Source organism: Vigna radiata, chromosome 10, assembly GCF_000741045.1.
Source record: "Vigna radiata var. radiata cultivar VC1973A chromosome 10, Vradiata_ver6, whole genome shotgun sequence".
Classification (NCBI taxonomy): Eukaryota; Viridiplantae; Streptophyta; class Magnoliopsida; order Fabales; family Fabaceae; genus Vigna; species Vigna radiata.
In genome coordinates this window covers 15,377,238-15,389,588 of record NC_028360.1, presented here as the reverse complement: position 1 = coordinate 15,389,588, position 12,351 = coordinate 15,377,238, and the positions used below count along the sequence as shown (strand labels likewise).

The 12,351-nt window shown below is 31.2% G+C and overlaps 1 protein-coding gene across 1 annotated transcript; it reads left to right on the top strand.

The window, feature by feature from the left end:
• The first annotated feature begins 142 nt into the window (after positions 1 to 142).
• Positions 143 to 7,030, top strand: LOC106774900 (glycine-rich cell wall structural protein 1.8-like). The gene is made up of 2 exons (XM_014661925.2): positions 143 to 1,262; positions 5,060 to 7,030. Exons 1-2 carry the CDS (start codon positions 314 to 316, stop codon positions 6,616 to 6,618), a joined length of 2,508 nt encoding a protein of 835 aa, XP_014517411.2. The 5' UTR covers positions 143 to 313; the 3' UTR covers positions 6,619 to 7,030.
• The last annotated feature ends 5,321 nt before the right edge of the window (positions 7,031 to 12,351 follow it).

The following is a 12,351-nucleotide window of genomic DNA, read 5'->3' as shown; positions in this document are numbered from 1 at the left end:
ATTACAGGTTAGTATTTGTGAATTAGAAGACATGTGTGTGTTTAGAGAAAATTTGATTGCGTAAAGTTTGTTTTGAAAGTAAATAAAGATATTATTAGAAAAGGGTGTTTATGGTTGGAAGTGAATTTGGAGCAGTGTGTGATGGAAGAGTGAAAGGGGTAGGTGATGGAGCAGGGAATGCGTGGGGCAACTGCAAAGTTTAAACGCAGAAGAGCAGAGTGTTTCTGTGTTAGAGCTGTGGAAAACTTATATTATGGATATGTTGGGGGACATTCCCTTATATCACCAACCATTGCCTTTATAGATAGCAGTCATGTTTTCCAAATTGCTTTTGCTTGCTTTTCTTTTAGCAATTATCGGCTGCCAGGCCAGAAAGCTTGGGGGGTCTCATGACCACAAGGAAGTTTTTCACCACTTGCATGTCTATGGGGGTGCTGCTGGCTCCGCCGGCGGCATAGGTGGCGGTGGAGGGAACGGTGCTTATGGGAGTGGGGGTGGAATTGGAAATGGCCATGGAGGAGTTGGAGGTGGGATAGGGGGTGGAAATGGAGGATTTGGGGGCGGGAACGGAGGATATGCAGGTGGAAGTGGTGGTGGTAATGGGAACGGAGGATTTAATGGTGGAAATGGAGGATTTGGTGGTAGCGGTAGTGGAGGAAATGGAGGTGGTGGTGGAGTAGGAAGTGGAGGTGGTGGAGGAAATGGAGGTGGTGGAGGAAATGGAGGTGGTGGTGGAGGAAATGGAGGTGGGGGTAGAGTAGGCAATGGCGGTGGCGGAGGAAATGGAGGTGGGGTTGGAGTCGGCAATGGCGGTGGTGGAGGGAATGGAGGTGGTGGTGGAGTGGGCACTGGCGGTGGTGTAGGGAATGGAGGTGGTGGTGGAGGAAATGGAGGTGGTGGTGGAGCAGGCAATGGGGGTGGTGGAGGAAATGGAGGTGGTGGTGGAGCAGGCATTGTCGGTGGTGGTGGAGCAGGCACTGGCGGTGGTGGAGGAAATGGAGGTGGTGGTGGAGTAGGCAATGGCGGTGGTGGAGGAAATGGAGGTGGTGGTGGAGTAGGCACTGGCGTTGGTGTAGGAAATGGAGGGGGTGGTGGAGGAAATGGAGGTGGTGGTGGAGTGGGCGCTGGCGGTGGTGGAGGATATGGAGGTGGTGGTGGAGTAGGCGGTAGCAGTGGTGGTGGAGTAGGCAATGGCGGTGGTGTAGGAAATGGAAGCGGTGGTGGGATAGGCAAAGGCGGATATGGAAGAGACATGGTGGATAGTTTATGGATGAACACTGTGTCTTGAAAACTTCAGTGTTTTGTTAGTTAGTAAAGGTGTTTTTATTTGAAGTGAGAATATTTTATTAATAATAGAATAATACAACTTCATATTTCATAATTAAGATATAATTGTGTTATAATTAGAATGATTTATATTAATTGTCAGGATTCACTTTGCTATAATTTTTCTTTTGAGAACTTATTTTAAAATGTAAACTCCTTCTAAAATAGTTATATTTTAAAATATAGAGTATATTTCTATTACATACAAATTATACACAAAAGAATGAAAAACCTTTAAAATCATGTTTTCAAAAATATCATCTAATTTTGAAGAATTTTTTATAAATACTAAAAACATAACAAATTATAGAAAAAAAAAGGATGTTATTAGTTAAGACATGTTTTTCTATGGAATTAAGACGTTATTTTTGTTGATAAAACTGAAATGATAACATTTTGACACACGTGGTTAATAATAAGTAAAAATTACTGTTTTAAAAATGAAAGAAACAAACCAAACCAAAACTACACCATCAGAGAAAAGGCAAATACTACTTTCAATTTTTATAACATGTTTACAAAAAAAAAAAATCAATCGAAAGAAGATCAAGTTTTTAAATAAATTATCAAACAAATCATTTTAAAAAAGAGCAACTAAACTCTAGCCAATTCTTTTTTTTAAAAAAAAAAAAACAATTATAGGCCAATTTATTTAAATAAGTAATCAGTTTTGCACTTAACTTGAGTATGGAACGCCAAGAAAACTGCTTTCTTTTCTTTTGTGCATCAAAACAACAAAATAAATAATCAGTCTAAAACTTAAATGACAAAAATACATAAACAATATATTCTTCCATTAGCTAAAGATTCTGGGTAAGTTGATTTTTTTTACAAAAAATAAAAAGACTAACTTAACACCAATATTTGAATTAATTATGCAAATAAATTTCGGTTATATGAAAAACGAGGGTATACTGATACAGTAACTATTTTTAAAATAAAGTTATAGCTCACACTTAATATGTTACGATTTTATATGAATACGTAGTTAATGTTATTTTTATATAAATATTATATAAATATTTTTATTAAATATTTTTAATTTAAATTTAAAATTAATTTAAAATTAGAATGAAATTTTGGAGATAAAAATAATAACATTATGAATTTAGAATTTTAAGAAGTTAAAAATTATATAAATTATTTAATATTTTATTTAATTTTTTAAAGAATGAATAATATTATTTTATCTTAAAAATAATTAGAAAAAAATAAAAAAGACAAAGACCAAAAAAAAGGCGAAGACAATTTACCACACGAAAACCTGACCAAAGAGATAGCTGGGCTGTACGACTACGAAAGTCGACTACACAGGGCAGTTCAACCTAAAACGAAAAAGAAAATAAGGACACGAATTTAAAAGAATATTTTTCTTAAACAATTTTAGAATGAAAAATAAAAAATATATAATTATTTTTCATGAGTCAAATGAATTGTTATATGTTAAAAATATATTTTTAGATACTATATCTTTTACTATAGTTTTTTCATACTATATAACTGCTTGAACATTGCTACGAATTTGACTTTTCCTTCGAGAGAAATTCTTAAACATATCACCTATTTCCCAATATTGCAAAATAAAATTGAAATTGAGATTTTAAAAAACAGTACTCAAATATCCAAAACAATCTGTTAAATTAAAAGATAATTTGTGACTTTATCCACGTTCAGTGGTGAAATGAAGTTGTTTTAGGGATAACAATAATAAACTAAATTAAAAACTTAATTATGCTGTTTATAGAGATGTCGAACAAAATAACCCTCCATTGAATGCATATAATTGGGGTTGATACTTGAGGCATTTTGAGAAATAATTTCGATATGCTTGAAGGAATGATAGACTATGGAAAATCTATATGAATTTGAAAATATTTATTATTTTGCAGAACAAAGTGACATAATTTAAAAAAAAGAAAGTTGAATCACTATAATTTTCTAATGATTAATCTGTCCGAAAATGCATGTTATGATTGGATCAACAACTTCAAGCAATAACAGAGATTGTATTCCCTCCTTGAGAAATTATATTCACGCAATTATAGAAGTAGTTGAGCTTTTACCAAATACCAAAGATCTTAATAAACTCATTAAGATTTACTTGTCGGAAAATCCGTAGAATTACGAGGAATAACAATCTCTTCCCAAAACAAGTAAGATCTTTCGAACATTTTGGGCCTCTCCATGATGTTTTGAAAAATTGTGTCACACTGCTCATAATTTGATGAATAAAAACGTGCCATTTATTACATATAGTGCTTTCCTAGTATTTTATTTTTCCCTTACGCATAACGTGGCAGATATTAGAAGCATCGGATCTTAGAAAAAAAGATTATGCTCCAACAACCAATTATATTCACACATAAAAGATCTAACTCCATATTTAAAAACCATCTATTTTATACCCAAAAAGGAACCCATCAATGTCCATTTCATTCTTTTACTTGGCAATGATTGACTCTTTTTGTTACAAAAAAAATTAATTGACTTTTTCTTCCAGACTGCCTTGTATTTCAGTAGTCAAATAGCACTAATCCTAGCACGTTAACAACACTAACATTAAAAAAGTAAAAAATAAAATATATGGCATATACTTAAAACTCACAATACATAACTACATTCTTATTTATTACATATTTCACCACTTAAATATCACTATTTTGTCAATTTTACAACTACTTTTTAACAAAAGTTTAATTTCGCACATTGCACAAACTGTTCAATTCCTAAGAGGTGATAATGTATCACTAGTTTTTTTTTTCTAAGGAAACAGATCATCCACGTTGTTTTATAAAAATTAAGGATAAAATATTGGAAAATTGAAAAAAAAAATGTAATAAAAAATATGAATAATAAAATTTGAAAATTCACAACATTTAATCCATAAAATGTTTAATTAAAGTTACACTAATAACATTAAAAATGACAATATGGTGAGGAATTAGTGATAGTAGTTGCATTATCAAGCTGTCTTCCAACTTTTATGTTCCATGATGAAATTTTAGGATTGCTGGAAGTGGGGATTTGCTTGTATTTTGGTGGGCGTACACTTCAAATGTTTAGTAAGCCACTACGAAAGCAAACATACTCTATATTGAAAGGAGCAAATATTAGTAACCAAAACTCAATATTTTTAATTAGTCACACATGCTACCCACCTTGCAGTCCTTTCCTTCATTTTGCTCATGTAATGTGCCTCCATTATTTTGTCAATTAATTAAAGAGAAGTGAGTACTGATTAAATATCAGATTCAGAAGCTGTTCTTGAGTTGAAATGATAAGTCACGGAAGACTATAATCAAACTTGAATATCTTTGTTTCCTTTTGATATATTAGGAGATCATACTGTCACCAACTCCACTACATATAATTATTGGTTGTAGTATAATGCTGTCTAACTGGAGCTTAATATACTTTATATTAAAACGCAGTTTCACCAACAATCATGGGAATGTAAGGATTTGGATTATTATTATCTGATAGACATTAATTTATGATTGGTCTAAACTTGTGTCATATTTTCAGGCGGCCATGGTTGACCAAGCAAGAAAATTATTGGACCTTCTTGACTTGAATGTTCAATTCTCTTGCCCATGACACTTCCCTTTTGAATTTAGCATGACCATGATGGATATTTTAATAGATTTGTTTTCCTATATAAAGGGGCCATCAGAACCAAGAACGTCAAGCAAGTAAGTTGTTCACTCAGCTGTGCTTGTACGTACGTAAACAGAAATGAGTGCTGCTGTTCCTAAGTTTTTGTACTTGGTTCTACTTCTGTGGGGCACTTTTTGTGCTTCGATGAGTGGTGTTACTCGTGGCATGTATGTTGATGGTAGAAATTATGCTGATAATTATTGCTCGTATACAAGTTGGAGGGGTTGCGGCAGTTTCTTTGGAAAAGGTGGTAGCGATTCTAAGAACGATGAAGAAAATGTACAAGTTGGTAGGGGTTACGGACTAGGTGGAGGTGGTGGTGGTGGAGGAGGAGAGGGTGGAGGTGTTGGTGAAAATGGTGTGGGCTATGGTCATGGTAGTGGATTTGGTGTTGGGGTAAGCGTTGGGCATGATGGAGAAGGAGGTGGAGGCGGAGGCGGTGGCGGTGGCTCAAGTCATGGTGGAATAGGTCAAGGTAGAGGGTTTGGTGCTGGCTTTGGTGTAGGCGGGGCTAATAGAGGACAGGGGGGTGGGGGAGGAGGAGGTGGTGGTGAAGGTGAAGGAGTTGGAAATGAAGGACAAGGACGTGGTAGTGGTTTTGGCTCAGGTGGGGGAGTAGGAGGCATAGGAGGAGGTGGAGGTGGAGGTGGTGGCGGTGGTGGTGAAGGTGGAGGTATTGGCAACCGAGGAGAAGGTCATGGTAGTGGTTTTGGTGAAGGGGGAGGAATGGGAAACACGGGAGGGGGAGGTGGAGGTGGAGGTGGGGGAGGTGGAGGTGAAGGTGGAGGAGTTGGCAACAAAGGGCAAGGTTATGGCAATGGCTTTGGTGCAGGTGGAGCAATGGGCAGCATAGGAGGAGGTGGAGGTGGAGGTGGAGGTGGAGGTGGAGGTGGAGGTGAAGGTGGGGGAGCTGGCAATGAAGGACATGGTCACGGCAGTGGTTATGGGTCAGGTGGAGGAGTGGGAGGCACAGGAAGAGGTAGTGGTGGTGGCGGAGGTGGAGGTGAAGGTGGAGGAGTTGGCAATGGAGGGCAAGGTCATGGTAGTGGTTTTGGTGAAGGTGGAGGAATAGGAGGCATAGGAGGAGGTGGCGGAGGAGGCGGGGGAGGTGGTGGTGGAGGTGATAGTTTTGGTAATGAAGGAGAAGGTCATGGTAGTGGTTTTGGTGGAGGTGCAGGTGTGGGAGCAGCTGGCATGGGTGAAGGTAGTGGTGGGGGTGGAGGGGGAGGAGGAGGAGGTGGTGATGGTGGTGGAAATGGAGGTGAAGGCTATGGAAGTGGCTTTGGCGCAGGTGTTGGTGGTGGTGTGAGTGGTATGGGAGGAGGTGGTGGTGGTGGTGGTGGAAATGGAGGTGGATATGGCAGTGAAGGGGAAGGTCATGGGTATGGTAGTGGCTACGGTGGAGGTACAGGGAATGGCGGCATGGGTGGAGGAGGAGGAGGAGGAGAGGGAGGGGGAAGTGGTGGTGGAAGTGGAGGCAGAGAAGGAGATTATAAGAAAGGTTCTTCAAGCAACGATCATGGTGATAACAATGGCTTTGGAATTGGATTTGGCATGGGTATGGGGTTTGGTTTCGGTATGGGAACAAGCGGATCAAAGTTCACCACCCAACAACGTAACGTCAACCATCCCTAGGAACTCCAAAATTTATCAATGCCCTTCACGCTCATATTTTCATGCTTCAAACCAACCATATTCACAACTATTTCTTATTGTATCTTAACCACCCTCATTCAAAAGACTATTCATGAGTATGTCATCAAATATCACTCCTTTTCGTATAAAATGCATCAATCACAATTAGTAATGGAAAATAATTAAATAATATTTATTATTTCAAAATTTTCAATTGCTTTTTTTACTCATCTAAAAATATATTATGTGTGTTACATGATAGATAGTTGTTTGTGGTTCTTACTTTTTCAAGGCCTGTTCTTTCAATGCTATACATTTTTATATTTTTGTTCCTTTTTTGTATTTTTTTATATACCCAATCACTCTCAATGATTTCTTCTTTTTATTAGATCACATATCATGTGACTCACGTGTCTTTCTCTCATTTTATACTTATTTATCTCTCTTTCTCTGCAATGTATTCTTCCAAAAAGTGCTAGATAATGTTTTTTTTCTTGCTCCTCTAATTACAGTGTCGTTGAAAAATGGATTCATATTTCCAAATAATAATATAAAGGAGTGAAAATTTAATAAATGCATTCGAATTAGTAGATAGAGAATTTCAATGCAATAATGAGGTAAAGGTATGTGGAGATGCTGGACAATTAAAATATTAAAGTTGATTAAATCACATTTATCAGTGGAGTTATTTAGCATTAATGTAAAATAGGGCTATATTTGAATACAAGATGCATAATTCTTCAATAATGTCTCCTGAGATAAAAAAAATGTGTAGTATTATTATCTTTAACTAAAATACAATTTAACATATTTTTCAAATACATTTAGCTTAACAATAAATATATAGATACTTCACTTTTATTTTTTTGTAAATCTTTTACATTAAGAATGAAATTTATTTATTTTAATAAAAATGACAACATCAATTCATTTGATTTAAAAGCAAACTAATGTTGTAATTATATTTTAAAATGGTGTTGGTATAATTTTAGTTTATACAAATACTAGAAAAGGTTATAGTAAAGAGGATTTTAGATTAATTAATAATGTAAAAAAAATATTATATTTACTACGTAAAACTATTAAACCCTAAAATGTGTTATGGAAAAGAATAGTATGACACCTTAAGAAAAAAACAAAAATTTTCATGCACAACTCTCAATATTCATAATCAACACCTAATTAAAATTAAAAGTATTTTACACTTTTCTAATTGATTATTTTAAATTATTTTATATGTTTTAAAGTAAAAATATTGTTGATCCTTACAATTGTTTTGATGGTGTTGAATAAATGTTTAGAAACACTCTAAGCCTCTTTTGTTTCAGTTGATATACTGTAACAGAGGATGGAAGATAGGCTATCTATGTGGTTGTGTGTATATTTGGGCAATGAGCTTTGGTGTGGTTGGAATCAAAGTTTATGTGTGTTGATGAGATAAGAATGGATAGAGTGTGAGAGTTTTTGGCTTGCAAAGAAACTATTCACGACACAAGAACAAATGCCAAAGAATCAATTAATAGAACAACATAGAATTGATTCTCTTCTGTCTTATTTTTTTCAGAATCGATTCTCTTCTCGTATAAAATTCGAGTGGAATCGTTTATCTTCTTTCCTATTACATGAGAATGGATTCTCTTTTGTTATCCTAAACCTATAATCAATTTATCTTTTTTTTTTACCTACAATTGAGTATCCCTACATGAGAACGTAATGCTTTCTATAGTAAGTAAGGGTAATCAGGTTCTAACTCAGCATTCACAATATTCATACTAAGAATTTGGATTGATCACAATATTCAAAAATTAAATTACACATATTTCCTTTATCAGAGATAATATTGTATTCTTTTTTTTTTTTTCTTATTACAGGAGTTTCTTTCGGTTTCCTAGATCTTAAAGTAATCTAGTCACGGTTTTTTCTAATCTAATATGTACGTTTATGTAAGCTGTCATACTGATAAAAAAAAATATGTCAAAACTTCGTGGAAAAATCACACATCAGATTATATCACTGGTTTCAGAAAACAGAAGAGACAGAAACTCAACGGAGTAGTCTATTTTTTGAATAAAAAATGTAACGGAAAAAATGAACAAAGGAGTGAAAGTTGAATTTTCGGGTTTAGGTTGGAAGCATTGATGATATTTAATAAAATAACAGTGCTCTAATAATATACAGTAAGACAGCTAAATAAAAAAAAAAATACACACACAAATACGAAATTATCTAATACTAAAAGCACTATTTTATTTTCATTATAATATAGTTTAAATCTCAAAAACATGTTTTGTATTTTTTTATTTTTTAACACTTTTTATTTATTTACTTTAATTTGAAGCGATCTATGATTAGTTGGCCCAAGACTGGGTCAGAAAAAAAACATTTATTTATAATATAAAGTCAGACCGGCACAAGTCATTCGACGGTCTTAATTATGCATTATATTTCCTTTTATATTTTTTTTCAATGGCAGGCTTTTTTAATATAATTACACAAATGAAAGAAAATAATTTATTTAATTTATTTTTTGAAAAAAATATATTACTAATATATCAATTAATTAACCTTCATTATTAATGACACTTACAATTATTTTATCGTTATTAATTATTATAAAAGAGATAAGATCATTTCTTCTTAAAACGTGTCTTGTAATAAGGACAAGATCAGGAACTCGGGTATAAAGTAATCATTGATAGTTTTTTCGTAATATTTTTTTAAATATAAAACAGAAATTTATAAAATTTTAAAAAAGTTCAAATAAAAATTGAATATATATTCACAGATTAAATATCATACTATTTTTATCTAATCCATTAATAATTAAATAATAAAAATATTATATTTATTACTCAATATCCGTTAAAATTATCAATTTAATATCTACTTCGAAATGGACTTTGATGTATCCACTATAAGTAAATTATCCGTACTCATTTAGCGCTGACTGATATTTTGAAATATATATGCTTGAAATTGTGCTCTAGTCAACATTTTGAAATGCTTCTGCATCAAATGTCACTCTTCTTTAACATAAAAAAATATATAAGAATTTGCAATTTGCTCAAATCTAAGGCTTAGAAAAATATACAACCAACCCATGAAGAATAAGCACCAAACAAAATCCAGTTTTTTTATTTAAAAACGTTCCTCACAATTTTTTTTTTACCAAAAATAACTCAATCATTCAAATTAATAGGGACAACAAATATTTCTAAAATGAATTTAATTAAAATATATACAACAATAACAGATATTTTTGTAGTTCGCTAAAGCATAAACCATTGGGTGTTGCTTCCTCCACCTCTCCAAGTGGGACCTGTACCTCCTCATTATTTTAATTTATTTCAAAAATATTCTACACCTCCCCACTATTTTCTTTTATTCCAAAAATACCCTACACCTCTCCTAACCTTAACAATTTTTCTCTTTCTCTCTCTACATTAATGGAGCATTTACATGGCTCATTAATGGAGCATTTACATCACTCCAAATTTGAACTTGTGATATATATTTTCTTAAATACGATTGATTGAATCTTATTTTTATTGTTGAATATATTTTTTCTTTTCAAATTACTTAATAAATGGTAAAATTTTGTTCTAAATTTTTAGAAAAATGTTTATATATGTGTGTGTTTTTTTATATATAATATCTATAATTTTTAACATAAAATTCAAAAGAAACTTTAATATTAGTACTTCCACCATTTCTATTTTATAAAATTAAAAGTCAGATGCAAATACAAAATAATAAACATAATAATATTAATAGTAAATAATGATATATTATTATTATTATATACTAACTTTATAATGAAGAAATAACTAAATAAATTCTAAATCTTTAACAAATAACTTTTTTTATATTTTAAGTATTTAATAATATTTTTATATTATTTATCTAATAAATTAAATATTTTATTCATGTTATTTGAGTCAAACATGTTGGTGAGTTAAAACATAATATAAATGTTAAAAATTATATATATTATATGTAAAAAAACACACATAAATATAAACATTTTTCTAGAAATTTAGAACAAAAGTTTATCATTTATTAAGTAATTTGAAAAGAAAAAAATATATTCAACAGTAAAAATAAGATTGAATCAAATTTATTTAAGAAAATATATCACAATTTCAAATTTGAATCATGTAGATGCTCCATTAATGCATGGCTCCATTAATGTAGAGAGAGAAAGAGAAAGATGGTTAAGGATAATAGGGAGGTGTAAGGTATTTTTGGAATAAAAGAAAATATAAGGAGGTGTAGAATATTTTTGAAATAAATTAAAATAGTGGGGAGGTACAGATCCTACTTGGGGAGGTGTAGGGAGCAACACCCTAAACCATTTTGTTAGTTTTTTTTTTTAACTTTTACTTTTAAACACATATACTGAATGGTGATAAAAAAAAAATTATAACGATGATATTAAATTATTAGATTATAGTAAAAAAACTATTTTTATATGATTTTAGTAATAGAATTATACTTATCACAATGAGTTAAATAAAAATAATAATATAAGAATATAAAATAAACAATAAACAATAAACACCATTGTATAAAAAAATAAACAATAAACAATAATATTAAAAAAATTAAAATAATTAAATTTGTTCTAGAAATAAATTTATACACCATTGTATAATTAAGTTTATGATAAGATTAAAATACCTTAAAAATTTAAGAAATTTTTTTAAAATATGAAATTAGCCAAACTGTTGAAAAATAATGAACATTATTTTATCAAAACGAAAAAATTTATTTAAATAAAACAAATATTAAACATAAGAAAATAAAAAAAATAATTATTTTAGATTATCTAGTAAATAAATGGTTTATGTTATTAAATGTTTAAATTGAAAATTAAATATTTTCATGTGAAAAAGTAAAGAATAAATAGAAAATATTAAAAAAGTAAGAAACATAAAAAAAAAAATAGTTTGCCTACATTATTTCAACTAAGTGTATAAAAGTTATAAAAACGACACTATTTATTTATCATCCAAATCATGATTGTTTTCTTGGCCAATACGACAATAGTGTTGACTATATACTAATTTTATTTATGATTAAATTTTATAGAAAAACTACTGAACACTTTTAATACTATTTTTTTTTCTTTTAAATGCTTTCATATTTTGAAAACTTGAAAATGAAACCTTTTAAGAGATTGAAGTAGAATTTCATTATCGGATTTTTTATAATGGTTGATAGAAGTTTTTCAAATTTATTTTATATTCAGATTTATTTTAGATAAACTTTTATTAGATTTAAATGACTATAAAATTTTAAAATTAAGACATTATAGAACTTTGATTAAGCCTTGTTTGGATAAAGTAAAAACACATTTTCTGAAAAAAAAAAAAAAGGGTGTTGCTCCCTACACCTCCCGAAGTGGGATCTGTACCTCTCCATTAATTTAATTTATTTCAAAAATATTCTACACCTTCCCATTATTTTCTTTATTCCAAAAATATCCTACACCTCCCCATTATCCTTAACAATCTTTCTCTTTCTCTCTCTACATTAATGGAGCATGCATTCACGTGGTTCAGATTTGAATTTGTAACATACTACAAAATATAAAATTAAGAGGAAACTTCAATATTAGTACTTCTACCATTTCCATTTTATAAAATTAAAAGTTAGATGCAAATACAAAATAATAAACATAATAATATTAATAGTAAATAATGATATATTATTATTATTATATACTAATTT